This window comes from Pelmatolapia mariae, linkage group LG10_11 (genome assembly GCF_036321145.2).
Source record: "Pelmatolapia mariae isolate MD_Pm_ZW linkage group LG10_11, Pm_UMD_F_2, whole genome shotgun sequence".
NCBI classification, from domain to species: domain Eukaryota; kingdom Metazoa; phylum Chordata; class Actinopteri; order Cichliformes; family Cichlidae; genus Pelmatolapia; species Pelmatolapia mariae.
In genome coordinates, this window is record NC_086236.1 from 1,727,501 (window position 1) to 1,743,911 (window position 16,411).

General features: G+C 40.5%; 2 protein-coding genes and 1 non-coding gene across 3 annotated transcripts; 1 reads left to right on the top strand and 2 right to left on the bottom strand.

The window, feature by feature from the left end:
• Positions 1–4,085: 4,085 nt before the first annotated feature.
• LOC134637600 (uncharacterized) lies at positions 4,086–5,753 on the bottom strand. Its single transcript, XR_010573856.1, has 3 exons — positions 5,617–5,753; positions 4,469–4,696; positions 4,086–4,292 (listed from the first exon to the last, which is right to left on the bottom strand). It is a non-coding gene; the product is annotated as an uncharacterized LOC134637600 (transcript).
• Positions 5,754–10,746: 4,993 nt separating this feature from the next.
• Positions 10,747–12,754, bottom strand: rnasekb (ribonuclease, RNase K b). Its single transcript, XM_063487832.1, has 3 exons — positions 12,562–12,754; positions 11,528–11,610; positions 10,747–11,368 (listed from the first exon to the last, which is right to left on the bottom strand). Exons 1-3 carry the CDS (start codon positions 12,637–12,639, stop codon positions 11,224–11,226), a joined length of 306 nt encoding a protein of 101 aa, XP_063343902.1. The 5' UTR covers positions 12,640–12,754; the 3' UTR covers positions 10,747–11,223.
• A 102-nt stretch (positions 12,755–12,856) lies between these two features.
• Positions 12,857–16,314, top strand: LOC134637411 (chromatin complexes subunit BAP18-like). The gene is made up of 6 exons (XM_063487831.1): positions 12,857–13,179; positions 13,843–13,937; positions 14,206–14,307; positions 14,727–14,956; positions 15,219–15,323; positions 15,405–16,314. Exons 1-6 carry the CDS (start codon positions 13,159–13,161, stop codon positions 15,467–15,469), a joined length of 618 nt encoding a protein of 205 aa, XP_063343901.1. The 5' UTR covers positions 12,857–13,158; the 3' UTR covers positions 15,470–16,314.
• The last annotated feature ends 97 nt before the right edge of the window (positions 16,315–16,411 follow it).

Here is a 16,411-nt window from a genome sequence, read left to right on the forward strand (position 1 = left end):
AAAATTTCCTAGATATTTACACTATGTTGTACAATAAACATTGTCCTGTAAACGAATACAGGACAAAGAAAAAAAAGATAAAAAGTCCTTGGCTCACAAAAGGAATTATCAATGCTTGCAAAAAGAAAAACAATCTGTATAAACAGTTCATCAAAGTAAAAACAAAAGAAGTGGAACAAAGATATAAAGCATATAGAAATAAATTGACTGATATTATAAGAACAAGTAAACAACTTTATTATAGAAGAAGATTATATGATAATAAAAACAATATAAAAGGAACTTGGGATGTGTTAAATAACTTAATTAAACAAGGATCTTCTGGAACATCATATCCTGAATATTTCATTGATGCAAATGGTGTAAATTACAACATGAGTAACATTGTTGATGGGTTCAATCAATTTTTTATAAATGTTGGCCCTGAACTAGCAGCGGACATCCCGTGTCAAAAAAATGAAAATATCAGTAATATAAAACCAAATCCTTTTTCACTGTTCCTTTCAGCTACAAATGAGCAAGAAGTAATAAATATCACATTAAAATGTAAAAGTAAGTCTTCAATGGATTATCATGACATAAATATGTCTGTAGTTAAACAGGTTATTCTGAACATTGCTAGTCCCTTAACATATATCTGTAATTTATCATTTCAGTCTGGTTGTTTTCCGAAAAAAATGAAAATTGCAAAAGTAATACCACTATACAAAAGTAATGACAAACACAGTTTTACCAATTATAGGCCTATTTCACTACTGCCTCAATTCTCAAAAATTTTAGAAAAACTTTTTAATTCAAGATTAGAAAAATTCCTTGAAAAACATAAAATAATAAATGTTGGTCAGTATGGTTTCAGAACGCAAAGAACCACTTCTATGGCGATAATTGAGGCAGTAGAAGAAATTACCAATGCACTGGATAAAAATAAATATGCAGTCGGTATTTTTGTTGATCTCAAAAAGGCCTTCGACACAATCAATCACTCAATTTTATTGGATAAATTGGAAAGATATGGTGTTCGAGGGAAAGCTGGAAACTGGTTAAAAAGTTACCTAACGGGTCGGGAACAATATGTTAGCATAGGGCATTACCATTCAGAGAAACTTGGTATTACATGTGGTGTTCCCCAAGGGTCAGTGTTGGGACCAAAACTTTTCAATGTTTACATAAATGATATTTTTGATGTTTCTCAAGTACTTAAACTCATACTGTTCGCAGATGATACTAACATATTTTTCAGTAGCGATGATTATACCGATCTTGTAATGACCGTAAACAGGGAGCTAAAATTAATTAAAAAATGGATGGCTATAAATAAATTATCATTAAATATAAATAAAACTAAGGCAATGTTTTTTGGTAATTTAAAATATAATATAGAATTACCAATTACTATAGAAGGTGTACCCATTGATAATGTGAGTGAAAACAAATTTTTGGGAGTCATAATTGATAACAAAATTTCATGGAAACCCCACGTCAGACACATAAAAACCAAAATTTCCAGAAGCCTCGCAGTTTTAAATAAAGTGAAACCATACCTTGATAAAGATGCACTTCGTACTCTGTACTGTACTCTGGTTCTTCCATATTTTACATATTGTGTGGAAGTGTGGGGAAACACATATAAAAACACAACTAATCCATTAGTCACAGTACAGAAACGAGCACTGCGTATTATTCACAAGGCTGGTTATCTAGATCATACTCACAAACTCTTTCTTCAGGCAAAGTTACTTAAATTCCAGGATCTGGTTAATTACAATACATCCATAATCTTATACAAAGCCTTTAATAAACTTCTACCTGCAAATTTACAATCTATATTTGAAATTCGAGAAAGGGCTTATAATGTGAGAGGCTTTGGACAATTCAAATTACCCAGAACTCGAACAACCCGTAAAGGTTTTTGTGTGTCTGTATGTGGTGTGAAAATCTGGAACAGTCTGAGTTTACAACTGAAACAATGCAAAAATATTCATAGATTTAAATTTCTCTACAAACAGTTGGTCTGGTCACAGTATAATCAATGATGGTGTTAGTGTGCTCTGAAATGTCTTTTCTCTTACCATTGCTGGTATGGATTCCAAGGGGAAAAAAAAAAAAAAAAAAAAAAAAAAAGTTTGTGTGTATGTATGTATATATATGTACATGTGTGTGTAGATATATATGTATGTATGTATATGTATGTGTGTTTGTTACTTGTAATTATTATTGCCTGTTACCTGTGGTAACGCAATTTATAATTAATATATTCTGTATTCAGTTATGAAGGTTCTATTTGTTTTGCTTGGGCGTAGCTGCGGGAAGTTTATTGTTTCTGTCGATAAGTGAATATAGGGGTGGGATTTAATAAGTTTTCTTCATCCCACTCCTTTTCAGGTACATTTTGTTGTTTGTTTTTGTTTTTTGTGCACTTTATGTTCAACTTTATTGTTGTGCCTGAAATGAACAAATTAAAAAAAAAAAAAAAAAAAAAAAAAAATGTGTGTATATATATGTATATGTATATATGTATGTATATGTGTGTATATATATGTATATGTATATATGTATGTATATGTGTGTGTATATATATGTATATGTATATATGTATATGTATATATATATGTATATATATACATACCGTTTTCCCTGTCTCTGTCAGTCCATGCATCCTTAAATGTCTCCAGTTGTCCCAAGTTCCCTCTGACTGTCTCCTTGGTGCATTTAAACCCCTGCTCCTCCCTGTCCTCATCGTCTGTTGTCTTCATCTCCGTTATCAGTCATCATAATTTTACCCTCTCTGGGCAAGTCTGCAAATTTCTTTATTAAATCATAAGTCCACCTGTGCTATTTTCAGTTTGCTGGACATGATCTGGGAAGGCACACACACGTCTGTATAAGGCTCATAGCTGGCAGTGCTGTTAGAGCACAAACTAAGCCATGAAGTCTAAGGAACTGTTTGTAGAGCTCTGAGGCAGGACTGTACCGAAGCACACATCTGGTCCAGAAGGTATCCGTAGAATTAAAGATCCTTAACAGTGACAGGGCTGAGGAAGAGTATGTCGCTCTAGTCACTGAGTTCAAGTGTTTGTATTAAATTTAACATATGTGGAACTGCTTTGTGTAATGGTTGGAGACAAAGCTTGTCAGTCATCAGGGACCTTAGGTAAAATACATCTTTTTCTTATTAACATTTGAAAAAAAAAAAACCTAAATAGTTATAAAAGATGTAATCTGAACAGAAAAGCTTGACAGTAAACTTAAAACTTCTTAAAGAAAACCAAACTGTTCAACAGTTTCCAAATAATCACAATAGTCACAAATAACCAAATGCTGAGCTAAAGAATCAAATCAGATAACATATTTAAAGTTAATTCTGGATTCTACTCATGGCTATACAGCATGCTACAGTCAAACTGTCACTTCCTGTATTTACATATATCCCTTTCAGAGGCCGTCCAGGCAACCAGCTATCTCAGCACCATTAAAGCAGAAGTCAATACAAAACAAGAGAAAATGATTTAACAGTGTGGAAAATGCAAACTTGAAGTAAACATCCATGCAAATGTATTTTTAACAAATGCTGCATTAACGTGTGTATGCTATATGAAACACTGTGTTACTCTTTGTATGTAAATGCACTGGATTATTGTCTTCATCATTGTGTGCTGTCAAGTGTCACCATCACACAGTAATAAACAAAATCAGCAGATAATGTTTGCTCATGCTCGTCCGTCCCTTTACTTTTGGTTTTAAAGCTATTCTACATGGTTTCATTGGTAGATTTATACATCAGTTTAAATCACGTTGCACAAACACAGGCACACTGTAGCTTGGCATCACCAGTGTGTGAATGTGTGTGTGAATGGGTGAATGACTGAATGTAGTGTAAAACGCTTTAGGGTCATTAGGGACTAAGTAAAGCGCTATACAAATACAGGCCATTTACCACACTCCTTCTGTCTGGAAGTTTCTTTAGAATTATTTCTATTTTATTTTCTAATATTTTGAAAACTTCGCCCTTTTCTGTTTAACAATTTTAACAATTTCAGGTATTATTTTTATTTTATTTTATGTATCTTATTTCCTTGTGTCTCTGCTACTGTTGAGAGGGGCAATTTATCCACAAGCTTTTGTTTAAAATTTTCATCCAGTTTAACACCAAACGCCTTCGCCAGGAGTTGAGAAGCTACAACAAATGTCTGCAGCTGCTGGTTGAATTCTGCCTCCACATAAGTGCATGTCTTATTGGCTTTGGATATTGCTTTAATTTCAATTCTCCCCGTCTGGAAGCCGGCACTGCAGACCTGCAGAAACACAAGCAAAGCTTTGGGACATGCTAAGAAATACCTTAAATATCAATTAAGTCGTAAAGTTTAGATCTTAAGCAATTTGTTGGTATATTTTTTTCTGGATGCGTCTCAACAGCTGATAGTTAATAAATATAAATACAGATTCTTCGCAGCAGATAAAGAGCAGCTACCTTGTGAATTCTGGTGAATGCAGTAGAGTTAACGGATGTGACTCCACGAAAGTAGTTCGTCTTTACATTGGTCACTTTAACGATGTCTCCAACTAGTAATCCCTTGCATTGCTGAGTGTTCTCGCCCCACACAGAAACTTTGATGGAATCTGTGTCGTCTTTCAGATGGAAATCTTGCTTCTTGGTTTTCCTCTGTTTCATAACAGTAATCCTTTCAAGAGCTTTTATCTGCAAAATTAAATCAACATTAGAGCCAAAGCCTACACATTTCTCATAGTTCCTTCTTGCTGTGTAACATGCCTTTTTTGACTAAAAGTATCAGTTTCTGCAACACTGCCCCGTATTTACTTTGTTTTGGATTGATACCACAATTTGCTGTATGCAAAGCATTAACATCCTCCCCCTTATTGAATTAAGCTGTTTTTATCACCTCAGTTGAGTTTCTGTAACACATAGACGAAAATTGTTTTATTTTACTGCTTAATATATTTTAAACTTAAAAGACTGCTCCAAGACAATCAAAGTTATATATACATGTTCTTCACATATAGTTATAATTTTTTTTCTTAGTTATCATGAAAATAACCTTATGGATACTCCAGAATTGTGTTCTATTCCGACTGGACTGTTTACTGATATTTTGCTTTTGTGGTACAACTTGTCATATTTACATAAAAGTTAAATGGCATTTTCTTCATTTTTGTGACTAAGAATTTTGTTTTGGGTTCCTCATGTTTTATTTTGCAGTATTGTGAAATTCAACTATCATCCAGAAGTGAGAGGGACAGCATGTTGGTGCGGTGGTTAGCATGGCAAGAAGGTCCTGAGTCTGATTCCACCAGCTGAGCTGGGGTCTTTCTGTGTGGAGTTAGCATGTTCTCCCTGTTTGTGTGGGTTCTCTCAGGGTTCTCCGGTTTCCTCCCACAGTCCAAAGACTTGCAGTTAGTGGGGTTAGGCTAATTTCAAAGTGCCAAAAATTGAGCATTAAAAAACATCTAGAAAACAATCTGACATATGAAGCTAATATTTCACAGCAATCATAAATGTACAAACTTTGGACCAAAAAGGTTTTAGGCAGATGTTCGAGGAGGCCAACAGTAATTTGAATTGCTATGCTTGAGACTCTTTGAGGTGTCAGTAAAACTCACCTCTGTAATGGTTCCTCTGATGCTCGCTTTGGACGACTCTGCAAACGTTTTGACCTCTGCGATGGAGCACAGTGGGCTCTTGGGACATAACAGAGTCCTAGCAGTCTTCTCAATCTCTGCTGGGACTTTCACAGCGCTCGTCTCAGACACTTTGCTCGAAGACGTAACCTTCAAAACATCTTCATTTTTTTGTAGCTTAATAAACAAGTAGGACCTCTCTTCCTCGATTTCTGAATAGAGGTCATTTTTATAAACCACCACTTTAATGACGTCTGTCTCATCAGCAACTGCCAGGTTAAAGTATGGCTTCTCCTTCTTGTCAATTTTAAATGTGCACAGACCAGATTTCTGAAGAACTTTCCCAACAATTACTTCTGTGTCGAGAATTTGTTTGCTGGATTTGACATCACTGATGGTTCTTTTCTGCATACAAAGGAGGGAAAATATCTCCATCAAAGTGACATAAATGTTAGACTGTCAGTAAAAGTACTTACTGTTTATCTCATAACAGCTCCAAATGTACTCGTGATAAACGAGGGATTACTGTATATGGCACTGCCCTAACACCCTCGGTTACTACCAGCAATCTCAAACAGAGGCTTTTGGTGAGCTTGTATCCATAAACCACCACATTAATGCTTTTTGGTTTTAAATGTGCACAGCTGTGCAGGTTGCCAAACTTTCGTTGATGCTACTTCTGTGTGACAGGGACCTTAGTTTACAGCTCTAGCAAGTTCCTGGCATAGTCTGCTGATGCATTTAGGTTAGGAAGTTGTTTTTTTTAGTATCGGCTCATGTAAGAAGTGGATTGGAATGGTTAGAAGAAGAAATGTCACTGTGTGGTGATGTTTGCCTCTCGTCCCTGTTTATATGAGTTTGGGGTGAGCACCTCGCAATGACAGATTTTGGGTCACATTTTGTTAAGCGAGGATTGATAACAACCTAAAATCAGAGTTTACCACAACCATAGGCCTGTGCCCAGTAAAAAATAATAAGTAATTTGAAAGGCTAGCCAATGGTCCATTTGCACCACTGAAGGGTTTTCAACTAATCACAGCAGAAGAACCTGAAGGTGAGCTAAAGAAGAGTTTCAGAACTCGCACCTTGTCCTGTTGGAAGCTCTTCTTTGAATCTTAATAAACAAAGAAAGAAATAGAGTTATGTCAGTGATTCTGCTTCACGTCACTAATCAACAGACTTTACAAACATCTTTGCCTGATTTGGATCTATTATCCATCAGTTTTCTCCAGCAGAAAAAATAATGATGATGAGGCCATAAAATCATTGAGAAATCTTTACAGAGACTTCTACAGGACTGGAAGTATTTTTGTAACCACAGCTGATCGCCACCTGGTGGTCTTCAGATAGAAAGCAATTTCAAGTCACATTGAGTTGACTTTGTCCATTCTGGGTAAACTTCAAGACAATTTGGGATAGTTTTCTTTAAAAATGTTGAATAAAAAGCTGACTTTCTTTAGGTTGTGACACTTAGAGTGGTTAGAAAGTTGTTCGGCTGTGGTTATTCATCCCTGAAAGTTTCTCATGGCTATTGCTTTTCTGACTAAAAAAATGGTGGACAAAACAAGTAAGCAGCACCACCTTGGACACACCCCTATGTATAAATATTGTTATAAATTCTGTATTTATAACTCAAAATAGACTCACCAGCTGCAGGTTCTGGCTCCAGATGCTTAGATTTTGACTTGCTTACGGTGCCATTTGCCACAAATGCTGAAAAGTTTTTTTGTTAAAGTTTAGCACACAGTTTTCATTTACAGCTTCATAACAACCTTCATGTCACAATGAGAACTCAGCGGGTTTCACCGACCTCACACACCTGCAATTGTGAACTTACCGGCTGTACTCCCTCCCATCACTGGATCACATACATGCGTCCCCTTAAAGGCTGAAAAGACATTTAGGGAGCACTTCTTAACCTCAAAACTAGTTTTTCACTGTTAAATAAATCCGTGAAAATGAGTCACTTACAAACTGGTTAATAATCAGTTTGGGATGGTTGTGACGTTTCAGCTGGTTCACATGTTAAATAAAGACTGCGTGGAGCATGTAAAGAAGCGACATTCGACAGTATGGGCAGAACTCATGGTGGAGTGTAACTGAGTATATTTCCTCACATACTTTACTGAAGTATTTTGATGCAAACATGTTATTTTGGACACTGTTTATTTTAAAGCTTTAGTTACTTTTCGGATTTTTTTCATATAAACTTACTGATATGACTCTATAACATTGTAAATGAAGCTATCCAGTAACATGTAAGTCATTCTAATTGTTGAAGACCACATTCTGCTCATGTGTGGATGAGGCAGTGACAAGAGGAACTGACCTTTCTTTTCTTTCAGTTTCTTCTTCTTTAGCATGAGCACAAACGGCCGCAGCTGGTCCTGGATGACAGCGTCCTTCCGTGGGATCTTACTCATCACACGGTCGATTGCAGAAATAGATTTCTCCTCTCCGTAGTGCTCAATGATTTTTTGGGGCATCTTGTCCTTGAACTTGGGAGTTTTCTGGCTTCTAGGAATCTTCCTCAGTAACTCCAGCATCTTATTGAACTGTGACTTCTCAAGCTCATCGATGATGGCAGTCAGAGCTTCTTTCCACTTTCTGCTTGAAATCTTCGGCATGTCTGACACATTAAGAAAGATACAAGATTTAACTGTTACTGCAACAACTTTACAATCACTGGAGTAAATGAAGAGAATGTAACTGGAACAGGATTTTAAAAATAAAAATCCACAAAATTTAAAGTCTCAGAACACAAATAAAACAGATGAACTTCTGTGGCATTAAATAACAAGGACGAATGAGGACAGGACGTGGCAGCCTCATCCACTGCACAGTTTTCTGTTTTTAATAACAGCTTTCAAAGAAAAAAGTGAAAATGAAAGTGTGCAGTTAAACTTCACTTTGTCTGATATTTGTCAAAACTACTGCATATTTATTGTAATACCACCTTACTGGCATACTTAAACAAAAAGTTTCAGAAAACTTTTCAAGATTATTTTAATTTAAATAAGAAAATGAGCCAGCTGTTGGCCTGATTGTCTGCCACTTCCTCCTTTATATTCCCGTCTGTTTTGAACATTTCAGATGGATTTTATACAACATTACATTGATAAACGTGAAAAAACACGCTTTTTGTTTGGGCTGCAAATTGATTTGTGATTTGTTGACGAATAAAACGACACGTCTAAAACTTCGTGGGTGAAAGAATTGGTACTTTTCTGAAACAAACATTTTCTGTAGAGTGTTTGTTGAACCAGCAGTTCCAACCTGAGATGAATTTTTCATACTCACCTCTTCTTTGTTTTCTGTCCGATGTTTGATGGCGGTGAAAAAAAGTCTGCGCTCTTCTCGCGCGGCAGCAAAGTTTAAACTTGGCGCGTTTTCGCGAGTCTGTTACAATCCACTTGGATCCGAGTGACGTAATGTAGTTATCACACAGTAAAGGACCGCGCGGACGTGCGCGTGCAGGCCGGGTTTTATTTACTTTTTTTTGTTTGTTTCTTTGTTTGCCCCTTTCATAATTGCCCCGAATAGTAACTCTTACTGATAGTTACTGCAGGACTCTGCGTTAACTATAGTGACTCAGCCGCTGACGTCACAGGGGCTACCAGAACAGGAAATACGACAAATTCTACAAAATAAAACTACATTGTAGATGGCAAAGGCTACAAAACTAAATGTGTTATTAGAATAGAATAAACCTTTATTATCCCACGAATGAGAAATTTGGGTGTTACACGGCTCTTAGGGGAATATAAAATATAGAAGGAAGACACAAAGTGGTCCTATATACATAAGCAACTGATGGTCCGAACAGGTGACAATGTATAGAAATATGTATAAAAGTGTACAGAGATATTTACACTGATTCTGGTGAAATATACAGTGTACAAACAAACTGCAAATGAGTAGCAGCAATTAAAAAACATTCGACATGTCAGTTGTACCAGTGATGAGTAAGATAACCATGTTAAGCTGCATCATGGAGTCTGACAGCTGCTGGTAAGAATGACCTGCGGTAGCGCTCCTTCCTACACTGTGGGTGTAAAAGTCTACTGCTGAACGAGCTGCTCCGTGCTCGTACAGTCTCATGCAGGGGGTGGGAGGGGCTGTCCATGATGGATGTTAGCTTAGATATAAGCTAACAGGCTGCTCGATGGACTTCAGAGGACAGTCCAGGACAGAGCTGCCCTTCCTGACCAGTTTATTAAGTTTCCCCTGTCCCTCTCTGCCATTCCACCACTCCAGCAGACCCACCACAGTGTCATAGAACGTGCTTAGGAGTGTCCTGTTCACCCCAAAGGATCTCAGCCGCCGTAGCAGGTGGAGACGACTTAGACCCTTTCTGTAAAGTGCATTTGTGTTTGTGGACCAGTCCAGTTACTGAGGTGAACACCCAGGTATTTGTACTCCTCACCGTTTCAATGTCCAAACCCTGGATGTTCACTGGTGTAATGGGGGGTGGCTTCTTGCTGAAGTCAATCACCAGCTCCTTCGTCTTGCTGGCACTGATGCAAAGATGGTTCTGTTCACACCAGCTGACGAAGTCATTGATGACCCCCCTGTATTCCAGTTTGTTTCCCTCCGACACTCAACCCACAGTGGCGGTGTCGTCTGAGATCTTCTGGAGATGGCAAGTGTCCATGTTATAACTGAAGTTTGCAGTGTACAGGGTGAAGAGGAAAGGGGCGAGTACTGTTCCTTGTGGGGCCCCCGTGCTACAGACTACTACCTCAGACACACATTACTGGCGCGCCACAACACTCCTTATTGTTATTATTATTAATCTAAGAAATATTGGAAAGCTTTGCTGTGTGATGTATTTGGAACTGGATTTTAATGAGACTTTGCTCCATCACAACAATCTGAGAGGATTCTGACGTTCATGTGTTTCTCTGAAACTTTTGACAGGATGAATAATAAAAACTGTTAGTGCACTTTAGTGGCCTCATCACTTCATTAAGGCTGAATGGTCACTAACAAAGAATCTCTAGTAATCTGATCAATGTCCAGCTTGTTTGCATCACAGTTTCTTTCAGAATTGTTAAACACACCTCAGAACAGGAACATTTTTCCAGTTATTGAAATGAAGACGACTCCCTGTAGTTTTCACTCACACACTTTATTGCAAACGATGTTCCAGCAAACACAGACCAACTCTGACCCACATCAGAGACACAGCACCGCCTCGTGTCCTCTGATCTGTTCAAGCAGAGGAGGACGCCCGAGCGACGCCTTCATCTTTGTTCCTGTGACACGATAAAACCGCCTCAGCTGATGGTGAAGGCGTCCTCGGGGCTCCTCCCCCCCTAGTTTCCTTGTTGATGTGATTAAATGTGGCGAGCAGACGTGAGTGTTTCACGCGTTTGGTCACTTTCATGTCTGACAGAGAGGAATGAAACAGTTCTCCCAACAACAGAACAACAACAACAACAACAAACAAATGTAAATACAAAATAAATAATCCAGGTGATGCCTGACCCCGCCCCCTTTTTAATCTTAGCCAATCAGATTTCCCAGAGTTGAGACATAAATAAACTTTATGGACAGGAACCAGGTGCTCGAGGTCGCCGCAGGTCTTTATGTCACCATGTACTCCTGCCGCTTGTTGAGTCGGACCTGGCAGAGCGAGATGGCGCCCACCACCACGTAGACGGCGGCGGCGATGAAGCAGTTGATGCCGACCTGGTTGTAGAGACTGTAGATCTTCTGAGGGGGACTTTTACTGCGGGAAAAAAAAGAGAGAGAAGAAGAGTTAATCAGCTGTTTGTCATCTGTCAGACTGACCCTGCTTCCTCTGACCCTGCCCCGTCACATCTATGACGCGTCGCAGCATCTGAAGCTCAGGCTGAACCGACCGAGCAGCTTTTAACCTCCGACTCACTCGTTACGGATGTCATCCTCGGTGAACGGGACGTCTTCGATCAGCACGGCTGACTTGGCGCTGAAGAAGATTCCCAACATCACCTGCAAGAGAGCAAGACACGGGGTCAACATGAGGCTCGGGGACTCGTCAGGGCCACAGCTACAAATCGAACCTCGTCACTGAGTTTAAATGTTTTCTGTTCACTGCTTCAACCGAGGATTTATTCTGATAAGAAAAGCAGGAAGTGATCTGCTGAATATTGTAACTAACAGACCTGAGACCTCAGACCTGAACAGATTTCACTTTTAGTTTTTTTTTTCAGACCAAAAAAGACTTTTGAGGAAATTTCCCACTTTTTACTGACTCTTTGCAGAAAACAGCAGACATCACAGAGTGGAAGTGGAAAAACTGATTCCTGTTGTGAGACATCACATCAGGGTTTAAAAGGAGTCACAATATTAATTCAGAGAATAAATATTTACTTTAGATGAAAAAAAAAATGGTTAAAATAAACTTTCGGATCAGTCTACTGTGATATAAACATCTACATGCATCTACCAGAGCCAATAATTATGATTTACACAGCGCTTATCAATAATTGCTTTAACCTGATTAGGTACCATGTATTAGTCGGTTCCCCCGCGACCTTTAACAACATTAATAAATCTGCATTAATGAAAACGTAATCATTCGCTTGATCGGAAAACAAGACTTTAGCCGCCGTCATCACCTTAATTAGACGGGTACAGCTCTTCCCCAGGAACTCCCTGATTAATCTATTTGTGTATTGATTATTGCTGAAGCGTTTAAAGAGGGTGAACCCAGCAGAACTACATTCAGATCGGCCTACGTGGACTCCGTTTATGTACCCGGGAAGTACTGGAATTCAGTGATTAGCCAGTCAGCGTTGAAATGCGTTGAGTTTTACGAACTTGGAATAAAATCAGCAGCAAGAAATTGTTCATAATAAAATTATATTTAATCCAAATACAGAGTCCCCACTGGTAGTTCCTTAGCATTCCAGGAAATAGTCGGTCCCTTCGTGATCTTACCAGCATGATGACGCCCCAGATGCTGATCACGATCCCGCACGCGGCCATCTTCGGCCCGCAGAACAGCAGCGACGGCATGTCCGCGTCCCTTTGATCGATCAAAAGATTATTATTATTATTATTATACTCTAAACTGAAAGAAGACCCATCGAAGAACGGAGCCTCTCGGTCAGCTGATCCTCACCGCTCGGTTTTACTCGGCGAATGTCGGTACTGTTCGTAAGCCGCAGGCCAGCGACCAATGAAATATCCTGTGCCTATACACTCCGCCTTTTCCTGTCAAATTAACCAATGGCGTTTAAGTTGCAAAGTCGCGCAACATTCTCTGTTTCCCGTTTGTCTTTGTTGTGATATTTAGAATTTTTCTTTCTGAAAATGTAATTAATAAATGACCAAATTAAACCGCAACTTCTCACGCGAGTCCCGCACAGCTTCGCGAGTTTAGGATCTTAAATTTCGGGAATCCCGCTAACGGAAGCCAGCTAGCTAAGCTTACAGGAGCTAACTGTAGCTAGCAGCTAGCTACGGTTTGTTGTATTTGTTTTATTTTGAGATCAAAACAATAAAATAATATATTTTTTCACCTGAGGTTCAGAAATGACATCAGCATCTGCTAAGGTAAGCTCTCACCTGCTTATGTTTTTTTTCTTTTATGTAAGTGCGAAAAGTGAGCTTAAAAGCCAACTTCTAGAGAACCCGTCATGTAGCTGCACACAGAACTCCATTCACAAATCTGTCAATTTAATTCAATTGATGCAGCATGAAATGTGCTTTAAATATCCCCCCCCCCCCCCCCCCCCCAAATTATAAAAAGTAGAGGCAAATTCAGCACATACTGAACACCCAGAGCTTTTTTTATTTTTGCGCAGAAATCCAGTTCTGATTAGAAGCAGTGCGGTACTATCTCCTCACATGACAGCAAGATGTGTTAAAAGTGACGCTGTGTTGTTCTTATCAGAGACAAATGATGAACCAGAAACAGCATTCAGATGCAGCAACACATCACACTGACTGTACTGCAGAGAGGGTCCTGATAAATGAGCTCAGAGTAAATCTGTTTTGTGCTTCACTTTTTCCTCAGACTGTTTAGAAATGCAGTGAATGTGTGTATATGCACGTGTTGCACACCTGATCCAGGTTGTGATAGGTCTCCATGTTTACAGTGAGGGAAACACAGCTGGTGGTGTAGCACCTGAGTGTGCAGTTAAAGGTGGCGTGCAGCATCGATCATGCCTATGGTCACTGTTTAAATCGGAGCATTGATGGCTGTGTTTCCTGCAGGTGGGCGAGATCTTCTCAGCAGCTGGAGCTGCTTTCACCAAGCTGGGAGAGCTGACCATGCAGCTCCACCCAGTGTCCGACTCCAGCCCTGCAGGGTGAGACACACACACACACACACACACACACACACACACACAGAGGAAGTGGCTGCATTACTGACACGGTGTCAGTTGGTTGTGACCAAACACTATAGTTTAACTTTAAACTATAAACTTGTTCTTGGTGTGAATGTGAGCCTCACACACATGCAGGGGGATAAAACAGAGCTGTAAACGAGCAGCGTGGTTTCACGTGTTTGGACGTGAGCGGTTTGTCAACATGTTTGAGTTTTTCTGTGAACTGACGCCGTGTTTCTGTCCTCAGGGCCAAGTGGACGGAGACGGAGATCGAGATGCTGCGATTGGCTGTGCGTCGGTTTGGAGACGACCTCAACAACATCAGCACGGTGATCAAAGAGCGCACAGTGTGAGTGTTAAAGGAGCAGTTTGCCTTTTATTAATGAAGACGTTTATTTTTAGAATCGTTCAACAAAAACAGGAAACGAGAATCAGATGAGGTCGCCGGAGGAAACGTGACAACACGAAGGGAATCAAAAGTAAAGGAGGGCTCCGCTAACGCATGGAGGTCACTTCATGTTTGCTGTTTGTGTTAAATGGACGGAGGACATGAATGTAGGAAACACGAGTGAGACTCTTTGGTGTCGGGTTGTTGTTGTAGGACTGCACACACAAGACTCATAGATATGCCAATAAATGCTCACGTGACACATTTAAAGGCTTCACTGTTGAATATTTTATGTTAAAAAATTTAAAACGTTTCCTTGAAGGATGTAAAAAACCAGAATGAACTTTGATTGGCTGATGGCCACTCCTCTTCCTCTGCAGAGCTCAGATAAAGAGCACGGTGAAGAGGAAGCTGTATGAGGACAGCCGGGTGCCCATTTCCTCCGAGTCCCCCAAGAAGAGTGTCAAGAAAACTCCAGTTGCCATGACGCCTACCCCGGCCCCCGCCGCGACCGCCATCATTTCCGTGCCGACCTCGCAGGTTGTGGCTTCCACAGGAATGCAGAGCAGCCCCTCCCTGGCCCCGCCCATCAAGAAGCAAAAGACAGCAGGTGAGATCTGCTGCGTTTTTCTTTGATCTGTGTGATGTCACAGAGAGGGGACGCCCCTAATATGATGATGGTTAGAGAGAGGGGGAGGAGCTAAAGCGGCTGGTTTCAGACAGGTTGAGCTGAGGCCCAGGAGGAGATGAGAACTGTGCACCTCTGGACTTCCTGCCACTGTGTGGTGACCTTTAACCCCCCGAGGCCTCAGACTCGTCCTCATTAGCTCTGAGGTTCTCTCTGTTAATCCGAGCTGTCCTTCTGCCTGCAGACGTGACGCTCAGCGCTCTGAACGACTCGGACGTCAACAGTGACCTGGTGGACATTGAAGGCCTCGGAGACGGCTCGTCCAATAAGAAGCTGAACTTTGATCAAGGTCAGTGTGGCGCGGGTTTGAAGGCGTGGAGCTCCTGCAGACTCACTTCAGTTTGTCCATAAACTCCTCTTCTCTCCTCAGAGAGCCTCAACCTGGACTCCAGCCTCATCATGAACTCCAGTGACCTTCCCCTCCTGTCTCGCTGACCTCTGACCTCTCCAGAGCCGCCTCACTTTCTCTTATTTTATTTTTTTTCCTGATGAAGCTCGAGTCAGACTTTTCTTCTGTTGTAGTGACGCAGATATTTTTTTTATTTTCAGTGAGTTTTAGTTTCAGGGCAGTTTGTGAGCGTCGTTATCATGAAGACAACATTTGCCTGCAGATACTCATGTGCAGACTCACCTCTGACCTCTGAGCCTCCAAATTTGACCCCACCCCTGACTGTGACCTTCACCGCCCACCTGAATCTGCAGGACGTGGTGCCAGCGGCCAACCTCCACCTTCAGAGTAAACATGATTTGATGGTCGGAGGTTCAGCGCTCTCCTGGATGTGTGAACGCCACTACACAGTGTGTGGCCCCTCCCACACCAGCATTATGAGCGCTTACCAGCATCATCACTACGATAACAAGCCGACCAAAAAGGCGGTCGTGATTTTTCATGATTGGCTCGTTTCAGTGTGAAGCTCTGAGAGGGTCGACTCTGACCCCCACAGAGGCGACCACCGCTCTGAAGCTTCAGTTTGCTCTGACCCGGCATCCTGCTGAGCTCTGCTCATCGTGCTGACATCATCGCTCGTTTACAACTTCCTGTTCAGAGGGCGGCTGTCAACTGGCTTTTTGATGAGGTGGTGTGGGTGGAGCTTCAAGGCTCAGAGGGGCTTGAAATGACTTGGCACATGGGGTCAGGTGACAGGAAGTCTCCTTCAGTCGCCTTAGGGTAGTGGACGGCAACCATGACGGTATCCGCAGCGAGCTTTGTGACCTCATCGCTGAGCGTCTGATGTAAAAGGAGTTTGAATTATATTGAATAAACTTGACTCACAACTGTTTGACGTGTTTTTCTTACTTTGCTTTGGTGCAAACTTTGGAAAACAAAAGACACAAATCTGAGGATACGAGTTTGTTTCTTATTAACCTGATCAGGAC

Excerpts from the sequence above, each read along its gene's own strand:
- rnasekb (XM_063487832.1), bottom strand. The coding sequence starts at position 12,639 with ATGCCGTCGCTGCTGTTCTGCGGGCCGAAGATGGCCGCGTGCGGGATC. Across the intron at positions 11,611-12,561 it reads TCTGGGGCGTCATCATGCTG|GTGATGTTGGGAATCTTCTT; the intron begins GTAAGATCACGA and ends GCTCTCTTGCAG. Across the intron at positions 11,369-11,527 it reads GAGGATGACATCCGTAACGA|TAAAAGTCCCCCTCAGAAGA; the intron begins GTGAGTCGGAGG and ends TTTTTCCCGCAG.
- LOC134637411 (XM_063487831.1), top strand. The coding sequence starts at position 13,159 with ATGACATCAGCATCTGCTAAG. Across the intron at positions 14,308-14,726 it reads GTGATCAAAGAGCGCACAGT|AGCTCAGATAAAGAGCACGG; the intron begins GTGAGTGTTAAA and ends CTTCCTCTGCAG. Across the intron at positions 14,957-15,218 it reads CAAGAAGCAAAAGACAGCAG|ACGTGACGCTCAGCGCTCTG; the intron begins GTGAGATCTGCT and ends TTCTGCCTGCAG.